The sequence below is a fragment of the Mus caroli genome, unplaced genomic scaffold, assembly GCF_978045245.1.
Source record: "Mus caroli unplaced genomic scaffold, Mus_caroli_1 scaffold_4, whole genome shotgun sequence".
Lineage (NCBI taxonomy): Eukaryota > Metazoa > Chordata > Mammalia > Rodentia > Muridae > Mus > Mus caroli.
Window position 1 is genome coordinate 120,177,550 of NW_028227259.1, and position 18,660 is coordinate 120,196,209.

The following is an 18,660-nucleotide window of genomic DNA, read 5'->3' on the forward strand; positions in this document are numbered from 1 at the left end:
TGAGCCGCCACTGTATCAGCTGTGCATTACCGTTACGTCTTAATGATTTTCAGGCCTTACCTCTGACTCTCTAAATGTGCTTACGTTTCCAGAGGGAGGAAATCTAGCTTCACTGAAAAGCAATTTGAGTAAGTATCACGGACCCAGTCCTCATCCATAGACAGAATGCTAACAGGGCAAGCGTGACTTGGGTCACAGGCTGAATGTAGCTGCTGCTTTTCCACTCCTTTGAGGTAATTTACTCCACTGCCTTTAGCTCCTGGGTCTGGGATCTCTCCCAGAGCCTTGGGCATCTCCTGCACCACAGAGGACATCCTTTTGCTTGGAGGAAGTGAGACTTTTCTAAATATGCACACAGAGTGCACACGTTCTCATTTTTTGAGGGGGTGCCTGTTGTCCACCGCTCTACCAGTCATCTCCCTTAGGAATCGCCCATGATTCCGGGGCGCTCGCTCCCATAGGGTGGACTCTGAACTAGTTTGTACGTGGTAGTATTCTCAGTTGGGTGTTTCAGCCCCTTGTGGGTAAAGCTCGACTTTTTTTCTGTTTCTGTTTTATGTGCATTGGTGTCTTGCCTGCATGCCTATCTGTGGGAAGGTGTGAGATCTTGGAGTTACAGTTAAGGAGCTGCCATGTGGACACTGGGATTTGAACCCAGGTTTTCCTCTAGTCCACAGGCAGTCAGTGCCCTTAAGCACTGAGCTACCTCTCCAGCCCCAGCAGGGGACACAGGATGGCCAGATGTCCTGATCTCTCTCCCCCATTTTTTCTCTTGAAGCGGGATCTCTTACTGAACCCCAGACTCGTGCCTTAACTAGACTTGCTTGGCCAGTGAGCTCTGATCTGCTTGGTTTCGCCCTGCAGCACTAGGGTTACAAGCACACAGAGAGGACTTTGAAGTGGATGCTGGAGGTGTGAACTCAGGTTCTCACCCTTGGGTAGTTAGTGCTCTTCTCAGCTGAGCCATCTCCCTGGGGCCCCAACAACTAGCTAATTCCCATGAGATTTTCCAGTTGTTCCTCCAACAGTCTCAGAGGCACCCACAGGTGTGATGGCGAGGTGAGTCTGGTACTGACTGTCAGCCGGCGGCACTCACAGCCGTCTGGTCCACTCACTACAGAGAGCCACAGGAAAGCAAATGAACCTAGAAGATCCACTCTTTTCTTCAAAAAAAAAAAAAAATGTGCCGAGTCAAAAGTTACTCCAGTAATTTTTACAAAGCTTTATTGAAACTTGTACATCAAGATGAGAGCAAGTCAGGGTTTTGAAAACAGTAACAAAAAGGTACCCAAAACTCAGGCTTAACCAAATACTGTGCCTGCCTCTGCTGACAGGACCCTGTCCCAATGGGCACAGCTGTGATGTCACCATGGAAACCAGATGGAGTAGAAGATAGGTTCATTCCTGCTAACCTGCTGTAGGGTTCCGAGCTCCTCTTTTGGAACAAGCAACAGCAACCACTGTGATCCTCTCTGCTCACTAGAGATGCAGGTCCCCAGCTGAGCACATGCTGGAACTAAAAGGAGGGTGGGTGCTTCGACCACGTTGCCATGGTAACGTGGCCAACATTGCAATTGAAATAAGGTGTAGCGGACTTTCCGCAGTGGTCGGTCCTCAGGATCACCTGGCTTAATGAGAAATGGCAGTGGGGTTTGAAGTCTGTTTTGAGAACGATTATTGCTGAGTGTAGTCACATGATCTATAGTCTCATCCTGGTGACTTATTGCCTTAAGTAGGAGTGGCCAGCCAGCCACTCTGGTTAAAGAGGTCTTAGTGCACACAGTGTTGGCAAACGATTGCAAAGCTGCATCCGGAAACCACTGAATTTCCATAGGATCTACAATCTACTGCTTTGATTCGGAAGGACAGACAAGACCCAACACTGCTTTCCTCCCCAGCCAGGCCTCAGCAGGGACAGGCCTCAGCAGGGACAGGCCAGCGGCCCCACGGATGCAAATGATGATGAGGACTTCTGTGTGGCTTCTGTCCCTGCTCCCCAGGTACAGGTCTGGCTGTAGACATCTCTGGCCAGCAGAGGGGATGATGCTTAGAGCACAAAGCCTCGTGCACTGCGATGCTGGGGCTGCAGGTGGCCATGCCATCCCTATTTTTGGCTGTGCCTGGACAGACCACTAGGGTGGGTGAGATGTCCCAGAGTGAGTGAGGATGTTCATGCACACGGAGAGCCCAGCACCGCCTGCCATCCCTGTGGTCCACGGCTGCCTCTCATTTTCTCATATTGGCTTGTAGAGGAGGGTGGTGACATACTTTTTCTTGTACCGGTGTGTTGCACTGAGCACCATCACTCCATCCTAAGAGGGTGAAAAGGACCAGAGTCAGGGGCTCAGACTTGAGAGAACAGGAGACTCACTCCACGGTCACTACAAACACAGCTCCTAGGCCGGCCTCCAGAGCCCAAGCCCGGCAGACCCCGAAGGCTACTCTGCTTGTCCACACCCAAGGCCACCCCGGCACGCAGGGTCCTCAGAGCACAGGCTCAGAAACGGCTTGGAGGCAAGACAGGCCATTCATTACCTTGATGGAGAGTGCATAGAGGTGGTTCAGCATAACGTGGTTGGGCTCCGGAAGCAGTGCTGGGTCACACTGAGGGACAAAGGGAGACGTGAGCAAGTAGGATTCAGAAGTCAAAATGGTCCCTGCCCCCCTATTTCATGGCCTGGTTTGTGTAGCCAAGGAGAGGAGCCAAGCCCTGCAGTTGACCTGGCTTCCCATGCTGGGCAGTGTGAATTGTGGAGATGACCGGAGAAGTGAAAGGGGTGGATCCTCGTGCCAGCCAGATGCTACGGAAGGCACTTCCGGTAAGTTTTCTCCCTGACCTTTAAGGCAGGCCCTACCCCATTCTCTTACAGAGAGGAGGCAGAAGACCAGAGACCCACTGGAAATGCTTTCCCGGAACACAAGACCCACTGTGTGTTCCATGCTCCCGAGAAGTGGATGGTAAGCCAAGTCTCTACAGCTAGATGATGAAGTATGTTGCAGTAGGCGACTCTACAAGTGGACACATGAACACTTCACCACACCTTTCTACCTCGCTAGAGCGTCTTCATTCACATTCCCAACTCTTAAGAACATGCACTTGTGTGTGTGTGTGTCTCTGTGTGTGTGTGTGTGTGTACAGGCTACCAGTCAGGTAGCTTGAGGTCCCTGCCTCAAGGGAAGGGCACATTCCTGTCACTCAACACTACGGGAATCCCAGTCCTGAAGTGACTTTAAGATCTCACAGCTGCCAACAGGCCTCTAAGGCCTCGGGGTGGAGGGAAACCAAGAGCTCTAACACGGTGTGACCAGGCCTTTCCACATGAAGCTGGACGGCCTACGCCACACACAGGCATATTGAGGGCTCTGAGCGGTGGCCTGGGGAGTGGCTGCCCGCATCCTACAGAGCCCTGCAGTGGTTATGTTTGAGACTGGGAAATCTCCTGGGGACAAACGACCCGTGCACACAGGAGCACACAAGAGAAGTGGAGTGGGAGGAGCCAGGTCCTAGTCCAGCTCTGCCCCAGCAGGGCCTCCAGGGTCCAGTGAGCTCCTGCGGGGCAGGCAGAGCAGGATGGCTGCTGATGAGAGAACAAGGAGAGGCCTGTGTGCCTCAGCTGCACACTGCCTCAACCAACCGCTACGGGGATCTTTAAAAAAAACAAACCAGTTTCCATCTGTCACTTTTAAAGGTGTCTAATATATGGATGATACCATGTTTGGGACATGCAAGTTCTGAGGAATGGCTACACCAGATCTCTAACATAGTCACCCTTTTTTGTGTGCGGTTAAAAAACCACTTAATCTACCTTGTGCTGTTAGTGAGGAAAGAAATCAGTCCGTCTAAGGAAAGCATTATGGATGATGTCTAGTTAGACACAGAATCTGGATGGATTTACATATGGGTGTGCATATGGCACTGTGGAGCCCCGCTGAAGTCCCTGAGAGACAATGCACAGGACATAGGATGTGGCCAGAGGCAGCATACTATGCATAACTACAGATGCAGTGAGACCCCTCCCTCAAACTCCTGCTGTCCTCCCCCCACCCCAATAGGATGGGCTAGAACCTGGGCCTGTGAGTCTAAATATACCCTTTCTCTTTAAATTGCTCGTCAAAAATTGTATCACAGCAACTGGACAAGAAACTACAACAGTGGGTGGCTCGGCCTTAAAAAGGAAGGCAATTCTGTCACTTGCAACAACGTGGATGGACTTTGGACATAAATAAGCCAGCCACAGGGAGACACATGCGACATCTTTCAAAAGCAGGCTAGGAGAACTGGATGGCAATTCTGGGGAAGACACGGGTCAAAAGCTACAAGATATCTGCAGAGACAACTGTGAGGGGAGCTGAGAACAGGCTGACCACAGTCATTCACAGGACAGCAGATTTCCCAAAGCCTCTAAGAAACGAACGCTGCCTGGGGATGTATCTGCTCTAGTCTCTCCACAGTGAAGCTGAATTAAGACTCCTCGGGCTGGGCGTGGTGGCGCACGCCTTTAATCCCAGCACTTGGGAGGCAGAGGCAGGCGGATTTCTGAGTTCGAGGCCAGCCTGGTCTACAGAGTGAGTTCCAGGACAGCCAGGACTACACAGAGAAACCCTGTCTCGAAAAAAAAAAAAAAACAAAAAAAACCAAACCAACAAACAAAAAAAACTCCTCGGAGAGCACTTCCCTAACTGGAGACGAGATCTGTGAGAGCTGACTGAGGCTGCCTTTGACAGCGAGATGCAGACACAGTTCTCCTGAATCCATGGTCTAGCCTCTCCCTAGCCATGCCTCTGTGTGTGTGTGTGTGTGTGTGTGTGTATGCGTGTATGCATGCGTGCGCCTTCCTAGCTAAGGAGGTACTGAGTGGCTTCCAACTTCTGAACTTTTGTACAAGAGCGAGGGGCAGCCTCTGAATCTTTAGGGACGGCGGCTAAGGGTCCTTGCAGTTCTGTTACTAATGCGCACTGGATATTTGGTTCAGCCAGTGGGGTCTGAAGCTGACTGGTCTCCCCACTGACCTCCTCCTGGATTCACAGGAGTGAGCCAGGATCTGTGCTTGGTCACAGCACAGAGTGGACTGAGTCAACTTAAGGAAAGGCACGTCTTCCACAAACTGACACTGTAGTAGGGAACCCTCCACACACAGCTCACCAGCACGTGGGCTCTGCTGCTGTGTCCAGTGTTGAGGGAGGGGCTTTCTTTAGCACCAGATACAGTTTGCTTTGTCCCTAAGGGCTCATATACTGGGAGATGGGTCCTAATTGGTGATGAATTAGGTCATGAGGGTGGAGCATGGATTAATGTAGGCAACCCGAGTGGGTCAGTCATCCTGAGGGCATCGCTTGCCCTTGCACCTTCTGCCACAGTGGATGTGGTAGAGGTTATAATGTGTTATATGACAGCTGGAATTCTGCCCCACGAGGGATGACGTTTCTAAAAGTAACTTAGTAACTAAAACTAGATTCTAAAATGTCTAGCTGACCGAGGGATGTGTAACAGATGTCAGCCTTTCACAAGCAGCCTGTGTCTGTGTCAGGGGAGGACCACAGCAGTCCCCAACAGTGGAAGGCACAGGAGCTCTCCACTGTCTTGTAAGAAGCGAGCAGAAAGGAGCTCCAGATGGGAGTACTCACAGAGATGCCCGTGTCCTTGTTCAAGATGACCTGCAGCAGGTGTGGCGGGAGGATGGGTGGGGCTTTGAACCTCTCTTCTGGTTTAGAGATGTAAGGCTCCTGGTGGTAGGGTCCTGGGGGCGAGCTGGACAGCTCTGTTGGGAGATGGCGACAAGACACTCAGACTGTAGGCTCTGCAGCTGCATTTGATGCATGGGGCCCTCATCTAGCTTTCAGTCCTGATTTCCTCAATCCAGGTTTGTATTTTCTTCAAAGACATTCAAGCTCAAACAGGGGAAACCAGAGGGGATGAAAAGTTCCCTGGAATTGGGGCTCGATGCTACCTTGAGAAGCTCAGTGGAAGGAAGAGCAGCTGTGGCAAAGCCAGATGTCTGGGCCAGACTAACAGGGAAGCCAGAGTAAGGCTTCCTTCTTACTTCAGGCTGAGTTTGGCAAATACCACAAGTTCTGGGCTTCAAGTGGGGATTAAGTGGCCCAGCCTAAGTTACCAAGTCTCTCAGGCAGAATAAAAGAAGTCTAATGAGGTACCGATGCACTAAGAAATAACCATAAAGACCGACGTGTAAAGGGTCTTTGGCTCCACACTGCTGGGTCTGAGTGTCTTCACTATGTAGGCGCAGCAGAAGCCTCTGGAAGCACAGTCCCTTGCCTTAGAAGCACCTCAAATCATGACAGCTGGCTGGCTAGAAGATGGCATTGAGCTGTCACCCGAGTGTCGGGAAGGGTCCTGGCTACCTGACCCCTAAGCTGGCCCAGGGCTGCTAACTTTCTCAACATCAATTTCTAGGTCAGGCTCCCTTCACAGCTCAGCACAAGAACTGAGAAAACGCATTCAATGCAGAAAGCTGAGCTGTAAGAAATAAATACATGGCATTTAAAAAACAAAAACAAAACAAAAAATAAACCCAAACAAGCCACTTGAATGTCTAACAGGAAGTTTAGAACTGATCTGGCTCCAGCAGCAGGGGGCGGTGCACTTTCTGCCTGCAAATGATCAACCGGACCTTTAGCTGAAGGCTCTGTTGAAATAGTGCGAAGTTCCATGTAAGAAGTGTGTGCACTGTCTCCAGGCTGCACCCTTTGCCTGTCGGAAATGTGTAAGTGGTCATCCAGGAATGGCCAATGACCCCAGTAAGAGAGCACTGTTTTCTAAGCCTAGATCTGTAACCTGACCATTAGCCACCGCCAGCCAAGCCCAGCAGTCAATTACAGCTGTGGCGTCAGAAGCGCTAACTGTGAGAGATCCCAGAGACACGGAGGTGAGGGTGGGAAAGCCCTCGGTAAACTGATGGCTGGCTACTGCTGAGAGCTTATCTTACTGATTCCAGAACTGCAGCCCAGGAAGCAGCCCCCACACAAAGAAGGGAAGCACACTTAACGTCCATCTGGATTCTAACACGCGGTTTCTCTCCTGAGCTGTCCCTCTGACCTTCTAGAGATTCTCTTCCTCCCAGATGTGGGCGGAACAAAGGTCACTGAAAGCTCCGTGCTGAGAAGACTCTAGTTTACCGTGTCTGAGCAGAACAGGTTTCCAGAAAAGAGCATAGTGCCATGTGGCCTGTTTTCTATGGGGAGTCACTTCCAGTCAAGTGTGAATGGACGGCACCAGTGACAGCCAAGGTCACCGAGGTGTCGTTTATCACCTGTCAGCCTGCAATTCTCCAGGCACCACTGGCAGGACACGAGCTGGCAGTTTCCCTGGCAGTGGTTCATTACTGACCCAACGTGTCCTCATGGGTCTCTTCAGGCCTGCCTATGGCATAACATCAAGTGTAGCTCTGTTCTAAAGCCAAGTGGAACTGCAAAATACCTCATAAGGCAAGGGCAGCGACTTATGGTTTCTTTGGGGGTTAAACTCCAACAGCCAGGGCCACTGGAATTAGGAAGGAACCGCTGTGGTCCGGAGAGCTACAACTGTCCACCTGGCTGGGCAGCTCTTGCTCAAGTGTGAGAGGCAAGGGAAACAGTATGTCCAGGCCACAGAGCCCCAGCCTGCACACACGTGGGATAAAGTAACTGTTCATACCAGACACATCGGAGCACTTTTGGGAATCCACCATTAAAGCATCAAACACTTCAAAGTCAGTTTTCTTCACTTGAATGATGTTGTTAACTGTGCCAAGCTGGCTGGTTACTATTGGCTGGGAAGAGACAGATAGGCAGAAATCAACGTGGAAGGTCTGTGGATTCTTCAGAGGCCTAGAATTCCTGGCTGGAAGGCCTCACTGCCTGGTTAGCGACTCTTGGTTAATTATACCAATGAGCTGGTAACTGGCACTATCTAACTCAGAGCCACACGCAGGGAAGGGGGTCCTGATAGTGCAGGTACGTACTAGAGGGCCGAGGGCTGCAGGCAGAGTACCTCGGAAGGATCATGGGTCCACTGTCCATCCACGAAGAACTTGTACTGATGCTCTCCTTCAGGCAGGTCCAGGATGGCTACAAAGTTATTCTGGCTGCAGGAAGAAAGGAAGTAGAATTTCAGCTGGGTGGGCTGCCCTCTGATTCCAGGTATAACCAAGAGTTTGGCTGCAGGATGGCAAACATGGCAACCAATTCAGACAATTAATTCTTGGTCACGGCCACTAATGGAGCAGCAGGAAACTCACTTTGCTCAGACACTAGGAACCTAGAATCCTAACACTGGAAGGTCAACAAATGGCCGTTCACACCTTCCAAGTCTCCACGCAGAATACCACCGGGCAGGCGGGCTGGGTGCCACGGAGGTAAACACAGGCTGCCGAGCCATCCCTTTTGTCAGTGTGCTATGACAGGGATTGAGCCAGCGTAACAGGGCACATAGACGTTCTCCACGCAGACCTGTCTAACTACCCTGCCACTCCTGAGATTGCTGTGGACTTGTGGCAGCCCTGGAAACACAGGGACACTGACAACAGTTGGGCTCAGACCAGCAGAGCACGGGCTCTCCCTCTGTTTACCAGAAGTAGTCACTGGTAAAGGCGCGGAGACAGGAGTCCACACCAGGGTTTTTTTGTTTTGCTTTGTTTTTTTTGGTTTTTCCAGACAGGGTTTCTTTGTGTACCTCTGGCTGTCCTGGAACTCACTCTGTAGACCAGGCTGGCCTGGAACTCAGAAATCCACCTGCCTCTGCCTCCCAAGTGCTGGGATTAAAGGCGTGTGCCACCACTGCCCAGCCACACCAGGGTGTTGATAAAGCGTCTCACTAAACCCTTGCTAACGATGTCTTCAGAGCATGGAACCTCCAACACACAGGACTCAGTTAGGAGGGATCCAGGTCATCTGGTCCAGGAGTCTTATATAGAAGTGACTGTTCAGCTGGGCGTGGTGGCGCACGCCTTTAATCCCAGCACTCGGGAGGCAGAGGCAGGCGGATTTCTGAGTTCGAGGCCAGCCTGGTCTACAAAGTGAGTGCCAGGACAGCCAGGGCTACACAGAGAAACCCTGTCTCGAAAAACCAAAAAAAAAAAAAGTGACTGTTCAGTGCAGTAATGGGCTGGGATCCACCCCCCTAAGGGTCCCAGCCCAGCGCTCTCTCCAATGCACCGGGAACAACTTTCTCAGAAGAAATGTATATCTAAGTGTCAGAGCATAGCACAGAAATATTGTCCGCTGAGATCCTTACCTTCGCGTGAGGGGAAGCTTGCTCCAGTTGTTGAAGGACCCAGACAAGTAGACTTCCTTTCCACCCCCAGTCCATCGAAACACAGTGGGCCGGGCCTGGGCCGGGGATTTATCATTCGCTTCGAGGTCGTGCTGCCAGGCCAGGAACTCCTCCTTCTCTGGAGCCTAAGAAGCAGAGGCGTTTACTCGGGGTCAGGCATCGAGCTCCCCACCCGAGATTGTTAACCTAAGAGGACAGCAGAGTCTAATCAGGCAGTTCTGCTTGTGTCTGCGGCACACGACTTGTGTCTGTTCCCCCACCTGCCAACGGAGATAATGAAAACAACAGCTTCTGTCGTATCGTGAAGACCGAGACAGTCTGACACATGCAGTGCTTAACCAGCAGCTACTATTACTGCAACCAGACTTCACAAACTCTGGAGGAAGCTACAAGGTCTACTCGGGACTCGCCATGAGTCCAGGGTGAATTCAATATGCTCCATTTCCCTCATTAAGCAAGGCTTGGGAGTATGTAAGAATTTACTAGGGATGGTCTCAGAGCTGTTAAAATGGACACAATCAGATGGGAAGGGAAGGGCTGGGGTACAGAGGAGAACTAGATACATAAAAGGGACCGTCCCTTCCTTATGGCAAATGGTAATATCCAGTGAGGTAGATCAAAGGAACTTACTCCAGCCAGAGACAATGGAACACACCCAACCCTGGGGTGAGACACAGTTAGATAAGCATCATTTCTCTCCTTCAGTCAGAAGCAAAGCCAAACACTGGACTTCTAGGGTGGGGAAAGCCCTGAAGGAGCCCAGGAGGCTTCTGGGACCACTACTGATCTGCTGTTATCTGAGAGATACGAGCAAGTCCCTGGATCTGAAGCATACAGACTGGATAACAGATTGTATAACTAGCAGGGATTGCTTGAGAGCTGTGGCTCTCACCCTTCCTAATGCTGCACCCCTTTAATACGGTCCCCTATGTTGTGGTGACCCCCACCCATAAGACAATTTGGTTGCAACTTTGTATCTGTAACTTTGCTACGGTTCCGAATCGTAATAATACAAATATCCAGCATGCAGGGTCTGTGGTGCCGACCCCTGTGAAGGGTCTGTTGGATTCTAAGAGGGTGGCAGCCCACGGGTTGAGAGCTACTGGTTTAGAGGACAAGTAACTGTAGCTCCAATGCTGAACTGGGGTAACGGGACGAACCCCTGACTCGATCCATCAGTCACTACAGATGAAAAGAGAAAGGACGTCAGCTAAGTCTGTCCTCCCTGACCCTGAAGAGAACAGCACCACACCGCCCATTTCTTTTTAAAAAGTAAGTTTCCTCAGCTCACTGCAAAGAGAGCAGAGGGCACTGCCAATATACACACAGGCTACCACACAAATACCTTTTACTTCCTCTTAAATAGCCTTGGGCAAAAATGTCTTCTAGGGGTGGGGACAATATCGACAGGGAAACATGCTAAAGATCATGGTACACACCTTTCCCCTAATGCAACAAGCTCAGGAAACAAGCTCCTGCCACAAGACAAGTGCCATAAAAGCAGGCTCTGTGTAACCCTGGCTGTCCTGGAACTCACTCTGTAGACCAGGCTGGCCTCGAACTCAGAAATCCGCCTGCCTCTACCTCCCAAGTGCTGGGATCAAAGTGCTGTGCCACCACACCCTGGCAAAAGCAGGCCCTTTTAAAGTCAGACCCAAAATTAGGATCTGGAGAATAGTCATGTGGGCTATGTAGCCCAGTCAGGGGGTGGGGGTGGGGGAGTGAAAGTGGAGTGAGCTGGCCAGGCAATTAGCCTGTTTAAGTAATGGGGATTAGTGGGCAACCCGCCAGGTAACAGAGACCAGGCTGGTGAGCGCCAACGTTCCTGAATGTAGTTTATTCTGAGCAATTAGCTTTTTTCCTCCTAGAATCACCGAATGCCCTTGGACTGGGGCCCCATAGCCGGAAGCACTGGCCACCTCACTGTGGTTTTAAGAGAATGTGGCTCAGGCAGGAACTTTCAGCTTGGCCTGCAAAAATCTGTTTGCTCTGGTCTGCTTAAAGTCCAAGGCATTATTTCAGTAACGCGGGAGAGAAGTGGGGGTAATTAGCTGCTGGCTGGGGTTCAGAGTGACTCTCGGTCACTGACCTCCTCCAGCAGAACTGCCGGATCTAAAATAAAGTGAGCAGGGTGGACTGAAACTGTCAGAACCAAACACCTCTGGCAGTCAGCTAGTTAACTTCATTTCCAGCTTAACGTATGTGCTCCCGTTTTACCGCCAAAACGAACACTAGAACTCCCAACCCAACTTTTGCAAAAGCCGGTCTCGGCCTGAAGTGTCTCGAAGCCGCGCAATCAATTACACCGAAGAGAAAAGTCGACACGGGTGCTCAATTACAGTTTAGCTCGACTCTTAATTAATTAAAGATCTCAAACGCGGTCCCAGAGCTGCTTTCTCCTTAATGATGTTCAACCAAGCCCAGGGTGACTCTCCTCCCATCGGTATTAGGCACAAGTCCCCGAACAGCAAAGAGGGCTGTGACAGGGCCAGCTCCCCCGCCCCCCCCCGAAGGTGTGACGCTGGGAATGTGGCGGGAACCACAGCAAAGGGGGACCCTCCCCGTGAGTCAAGAGGGCTCCGACGTCCCTCCACTCAGCACCTTGATCTCCTCGGAGTGGAAGATGTCGGCGTCTTCGGGGCTGTCCATGAGGATCTTGGGCCTGTCCCCATCCTTGGCGCCCCCGGAGCTGTCCCTCCGCGGCGTCTTGTGGCCCGCCTGCCGCTCCAGTGCGGCGCGCTCGCTGCTCGTGTTGCCCATGGCTGGGAATCTGCAGGGACACAAGGAAGCGGGAAAGGCCGGGCCGGACCCCCGGGGATCGCGGGTCACGTCCTCTCGGACCGCGCGCTCGCTCGCCCGCCGAGCTCCGCTTTACCTGGCTCGGGCGACCGCGACTGGAACTCCGAGCAGAGCCGGAGCGTAACCTGACACTCCTCCCGCAACTCCCCTCCACCCCTTAGCCACTTCCGCTTCCGGCCGGGCCCAGCGAAGGAAGGAAGGAAGGGTGGTCACTGGGGACCGAGCGCTCTCGGGGTTAGGGTGACATCAGTTCCGTTTCCGTCTCTTCCCGGCTGCTCAACGCGAAGCGGTCGCGGGTGGTTCGGGGCTGCCACCAGATTGAGCTTCGTGGCGGCCAGCGGGAGGCGCGAGCGAGCGAGGATGCCATGGATGGCGCCGACTACCTCACTCCAAGTTGGTTACTCTCCAATAACTCGAATTACGAATTACGAAACGCGAAACCCACGGCGGCTTGGAGCAAGCGCTTGCTCTTGCAGAGTACCCGGGTTCGAGTCCTGGCGCTTCCATGATGGCTCACAAGTGTTTGCAGTTTAAGTTCCAGGGGATCCCGGCGCCCAAGGCGGTGCACACATATACGGGAGGGCAGAGCACTCATACATATAATCGTAAAAAACAAAACAAAACAAACATGAAGAAGAAGAAAAAAAGCGCCGGGCATTGGTGGCGCACGCCTTTAATCCTAGCACTTGGGAGGCAGAGGATTTCTGAGTTCGAGGCTAGCCTGGTCTACAGAGTGAGTTCCAGGACAGCCAAGGCTACACAGAGAAACCCTGTCTCGAAAAACCAAAACCAAACAAAAAACAAAAGAACCTCACGTTTTAAGTCTCTCCCGTAGATGCACTGGCTCTCACAATTGAATGTATTGGGACAACCTAGGGCTCCTTCAAAAGGAAGGTCTCTCCAGACTGGCCAAATCGTAATTTCTGTCTGTAGACTAAGGATGGAGGATGCAGACCATCTTCCGGATTTTTCTGAGAAAAATTAAAGACCTTAAGATTTCTGGGAAATTGGCGTTCTCAGTAGGGTTCTGTTGTTTATTTAAAGTTGAGTGCCTATTGAGAAGTCTTTTTGCAAGATGCCTTGGGGCCACATTGGCCACATTATGCGTAAAATGTATTAGTGCTTAGTGTTTCAGTAGAGGTACAGACTGTTGTAATAAAATGTTCTCAGCTTCACAGTCAGCCTTTAAAGAAAAAACAACAACAACAACATTGTCTTGTGGGGGGTTTTTGTTTGCTATGCATTGGATTTTCTAGGTCATGTCTTACATTTACCCATACATATATTTTGGGTTTTTTGTTATTCTGTTTTTGTGTGTGTGTTTTTGAGACTTGGTTTCTGTGTGTAACAGCTCTGGCTGACCTGGAACTTACTTTGTAGACCAAGCTAGCCTTGAATTCATAGAGATCCGCCTTCCTCTGCCTCCCGAGTGTTGGGATTAAAGGTGTGTACCACCATGCCCAGTGAACATCTATATTTTTAATTATAGATGCAATGTGACACATTTTTGTTAAGGGAACCAGGGACCCCGATGTCTGACATACGGTCTTCTAGAGGGACTTTAACAGTATCTATCTACAAGGAAACTTAAAAATTTATGGACAATTTCTAGTGGATTTCTATAAAAATTCACACATGAAAATGATATACCAGCATGCTTTCCTGAAGCATCGATTCTAACCACTATACTAACGCTAAGACGCACGTTTTAAAATATTTTATCGCCAGCATTGTGTGAGTGAGCGTGAAGAGACGTTCTAACATTCCACATTCCCAAGCCAAGCCTCAGCCTGGGCTCTGCAGTCAGCCCGACTGAGTTCAGATTCCAAATTTACCATTTAAGAAGTTCCATCATGGGATCTATTGGGAAATGGCCCCTAAAAAGCTATCTTAGAGGCCTGCTTTGTGACTCACTTTATAACAGTGGGAGAATGTGGTTACCGCTTGACTCTAGAACGCAACTCAATGGGTGTGTGTGTGTGTGTGGTTTTTTTTTTTTTTTTTTTTTTTGTAATCAGCACTGTCCTTTTTGAAGATGGAAAGTTCTGGAAGGATGCATAGCAAACCCCGTAGATTGTGAGAACGAAAAAGGAATAAACAGAAGAGAGAGTTTTGCTTCTTAGCTTGTGTGTTTATATACTTCTATTTATTTGCCAGTGAGGCTGTGAGCAAAAATAAGAGATGCTCCAAGTCTAAAGGAATTTTTACAGAAGAGGGGTGGACCACAGGAAGGTGAAGGCGCAGTTTGGAAGGGATTCTCTCTGAGCTAGGAAAAGGGCTGAGTGAGGGCCAAGGAGAATTTTCTGGTACCAACGACCAACAAGGTTGAGTTTACTCCGTGCTATCTGAACCCGTTGAACGTTCCGGCACGAGCGTGGTCCGGACGTTCTCCCGCAGGCAGTGAGGAGCGCAGACGCTGTGGGTTCTTGTCTCAAACAACTGGAGAGCCCGGAGTAGCGTGTGCAGCCAGAAGGCCTTTATCAGAGCTCTACAGATGCTTTGCTGTGCCTGGACAGCCTCCAGACTTCTGCTTTTACTCAGATAACAGTGAAAGCACCATCCCGTGATACCCGGACACCCACGTGCATAGCTGGAAGATCTTGTCCGTGTTTTCCAGCCAACGAGACAGTCCAGTTCCCGGGATTGCACAAGTGAACTCTGCTTGCGGGAATGCCGGCTACAGAAGGCAAGTTAGCACTGAGATCTTGGCTGGACCCTCTTCTCAAGACTGTGCTGTCTGGTTTGTATACCTCATGGGATGACTCTAGTCTCTTTACAACAGGAACAATCAACACAGAATTGGCTGGAGAGATGGCTCAGTGGTATAGATGCTTGTATCCTGATGACCCGAGTTCAATCCCCAGACACAAACTGAGAGAAAGAAAGAACAATTTAATAACAATTGATAAATAATATCTTTTCCCCCTTTTCTTCTAGAATTTGAAGTGGCTCATCACCTGCCAAAAAACAATGGTGCTTATAAATAAATTTCAGGAAATCACTCTAAATTCTTTTTTTTTTTTTTTTGGTTTGTCGAGGCAGGGTTTTTCTGTATAGCCCTGGCTGTCCTGGAACTCACTTTGTAGACCAAGCTGGCCTTGAACTCAGAAATCCACCTGCCTCTGCCTCCTGAGTGCTGGGATTAAAGGCATGCGCCACCACGCCCGGCTAAATTCTTTTTTTTTTTTTTTTTAATTTATTTTATTTACGAGTACACCATCACTGTTTTCAGACACACCAGAAGAGGGCATTGGATCCCATGGTAGATGGTTGTGGTGAACTACCATGTGGTTGCTGGGAATTGAACTCAGGACCTCTAGAAGAGCAGTCAGTGCTCTTAAGCACAGAGCCATCTCTCCAGCCCCCAGTCAGTGCTCTTAACTGCTGAACCATCTCTCCAGCACCTCACTCTGTATTTTTAAAGAGACATTTTAATCATCAGAATATTGTGAAGATTGTAGAGAGAACCTCTTATAAGCAATATCTGTCAAAACAAAACAAAACAAAACAAAACAAAACAAAAAACCTATGACCAATGAGCTGAGGCAGGAAATAGGAGATGGGACCCTGGCTGAAAGAGAGGATTCTGGGAAATAAATAGAGGTGCTATAGATTCTCCTGGGAACATAGAGAAGGTCAGAAGCATGTGAGCTAAGCAGAGGTAACCAGCCACATAGGGGAATCTCAGGCTAGAATAAAGCTCTGCCAGCACTGTCTGGTACAAAGTAGAATGAGGCAGTGTGTTGGAGTTTGCAGCTTCAGCAAAGAGCAACGAGTTGATTTCCTACGCCTGAGTCAGAGGCACACACATGTAGTAACCTTTCCCTTCAGGGGGGCGGAGAGCACTAAGAGCCACCTCACCGTGGAGAGAGCATCCATTTTGTGAGCATCTGGGAAAGGAGCAGAGATGGGTGAGTCTGGTCATGGAGTGGACGGTAGAAGCACTTGTCTGGTGTGCCCTGAGGTAGGGAGGGAGAGGGGGTTTCAGTGGCTCCCTGTTTTACTGTGGTCACTTCTGATGAACAGAGGGGAAAAGATGTCTGGGCCAGGAGAGAGCCCAGGGGTTAAGAGCACAGCTGCTCTTCCAGAGGACCTGAGTTCAGTTCCCAAACACCTGTGTAGGGTTGTTCAAAATTACCTGTAACTCCAGTTCAGGGGGGCTGAACATCCTCTTCTGGCCTCCTTGGGAACCTGCAAGTGTGCCTGCATATGTGAGCATACACACACACACTGACACATACATACATGTACACACACACACACACTGACACATACACTCTCTCACACACTGATACATACATACACACAGACTCACACAGAGACATATACACACACACACATACATACACTCACAGACTCACACACACAGTTTATACACACACATATCACACACACTGACATACACACAGATATACACACATACAGATCTCATACCCATACTCTCACACACAGTTATATACACACAGACATATACACACATGCATACACATTGACACATACATACACATTTACACACAATTCACATACACACTCCATAAAATGTTTTAAAACCTAAAAAAGTAGCTGCCTAAAGATACTTGAGGCTTGTTTGTTTCTTTGTTTCTAATGTCTCAGCTCATTTCCTAGGATCCAGTTCTCCTTCAGCTGTTGCTCTGTGCAGACCAGGCTCCACACAGTGAGGGAGGTATTCCCCTGAGCCGTATTTGTCTCTCTGAGAGGAGGCACACGCCCACTTTCCTAACTTCAAGTAGCCATTGGGATGAAAAGTTACCTTCCCATAAAGTCAGGGAGAATCCGGGTGGGGCTTCAGAGCTGCAGAAGTACTTGGGATGCTTTGCAAATGGTTGCCACGACGACGACACAATTACAAAAAACCGGCATAGACCACAAACAACGTGCTTTTAAAGAGTTTTCCCATGGTTCTTATGAGGATGTAATATCAGAACCCAGCAGCCTTCCCCTCTCACGGATACCCACTGGCATGCCACAGAGGCAGTATCTGTGAGTCCCTGGCTAACAGACTTCCTGTTGCTGGGTTCTTTCTCTCACAGGGGGTAGTGAGCTTATATCAAAGAGGGCATTGGTAAGCACACATCCTGCCTCTTCTCCCCAGTCTCCACACCCCCCACCCCTTCCCTGACTTGAGCTTGGCTGCAGGCTTGGGCGGTGATGCCTCCCCTCCATCTCAGAAAGCCAATGGGATCGCCGTCCAGATCCCATCCAAGCCATATCCAATCTGTCGACTTCCTTAGCTCCAGGCCAGCTATCCAGTCACCAATGCGGTCCCAACACAGCACTGTGAACAGTCATCAACCTAGAACACACTAGTTGTTGGCATTTTTCTGAGCATCATCAGTCTTGAGCCTGGAACGTTCCAGAAGGATACAAAACAAACAGTGTTGAATATGGAGACTGAAGAACAAGGGAGTCAATTATTATCATTGTTTGTTTTTTTTTTTAAAAAGGTTTATTTATTTTATGCAAGTACACTGTAGCTGTCTTCAGACATCCCAGAAGAGGGCATCAGATCTCATTACTGATGGTTGTGAGCCACCATGTGGTTGCTGGGATTTGAACTCAGGACCTTCGGAAGAGCAGTCAGTGCTCTTAACTACTGAGCCATCTCTCCAGCCTGGGAGTCAACTGTTTTGAAATGTGTGTGTTGTATGTGCCTGTGTACCTGGGTGCATGTTCCTGTCCCTGTGGAGGCCAGAGAATTCATCGGGCATCCTGCTCCATCACTCTCTGCTTTATTCCCTGGAGACAGGGAGCCTGGACCAGACTGGCAGCCAGCAAGCCCCAAGCATCCCCTCTGCCCTTGCCAGCAACAGCTCTTGTACAGCCACACCTGGCTTCTATGTGCATTGGGCTCAGATCTTCTTCCGGACTTCACCATCACCTCCACACTGTAGCCAGTCTTCCACAATACTGGATGGATTATTTTAGCTAGGCTGGATATTTTGGTGGAGCAGCTGTGTCTGTGCTTCACCCTGTGACATTCCAGGCCAGAGACAAATCAGTAAGGTAGACCGGCGACTGGCCAAAAGTCTACTTCAAAAGTGTCAGTGAATTTTACTCCAGACTCCGTGTGAGTAAAGGAGACTCCCTCTCTCTCAGCTAGTCCCTTCACAGGTTCGATGTTGTAGTATCTGATGCAGCTGAGCCAGTTCCCAGCAAAACCACCCGGGGCCGATTAGCATTGTACGTTTGGAGGGGAGTTCAAAGGCACGGGTAAACATTTATTGTACCACCCACCCACATTCCCGGACTCCTGTTGCTTCTTTTCCTTACCATTTTGTTTGAGTGAATGCCCTCTGAGAGAATCAACCCCTATCTCGGGGCATTCACAGGAGCCACGCCCCTCCTCTCCCGCCCCCAGAAGATCATCCCCGTTGGACCTGTTGGCTCAAGTATCCCTATGCTCCCTGTGGTAGGCAGCCCAGCTTCAACACACATGGCCTGAGGGGAGGGACTCTGTGTGTGCATATATATGTTTGTGTTTGTGTGAGTGTGTGTGTGCGCGCCTGGGCTTATGCATATAGAATGGATTAGGGAGGGGAATCTATATTCCCAGATGCTCTTATCCATGCTGG

The 18,660-nt window shown here is 50.0% G+C and overlaps 1 protein-coding gene across 1 annotated transcript; it reads right to left on the reverse strand.

Moving 5' to 3' along the window:
• Positions 1 to 1,207: 1,207 nt before the first annotated feature.
• Prkab1 (protein kinase AMP-activated non-catalytic subunit beta 1) lies at positions 1,208 to 12,253 on the reverse strand. Its single transcript, XM_021163526.3, has 8 exons — positions 12,144 to 12,253; positions 11,870 to 12,038; positions 9,230 to 9,393; positions 7,988 to 8,081; positions 7,652 to 7,766; positions 5,626 to 5,759; positions 2,536 to 2,604; positions 1,208 to 2,312 (listed from the first exon to the last, which is right to left on the reverse strand). The coding sequence occupies exons 2-8, from the start codon at positions 12,026 to 12,028 to the stop codon at positions 2,235 to 2,237; spliced, it is 813 nt and encodes a 270-aa protein (XP_021019185.1). The 5' UTR covers positions 12,029 to 12,038; positions 12,144 to 12,253; the 3' UTR covers positions 1,208 to 2,234.
• Positions 12,254 to 18,660: the final 6,407 nt, after the last annotated feature.

Coding starts and splice junctions, on each gene's coding strand:
- Prkab1 (XM_021163526.3), bottom strand. CDS start 12,028: ATGGGCAACACGAGCAGCGAGCGCGCCGCACTGGAGCGGCAGGCGGGC. Junction 8,082..9,229: donor AAGCTTCCCCTCACGCGAAG/GTAAGGATCTCA, acceptor TTCTTCCTGCAG/CCAGAATAACTTTGTAGCCA. Junction 2,313..2,535: donor TCTATGCACTCTCCATCAAG/GTAATGAATGGC, acceptor TCACCCTCTTAG/GATGGAGTGATGGTGCTCAG.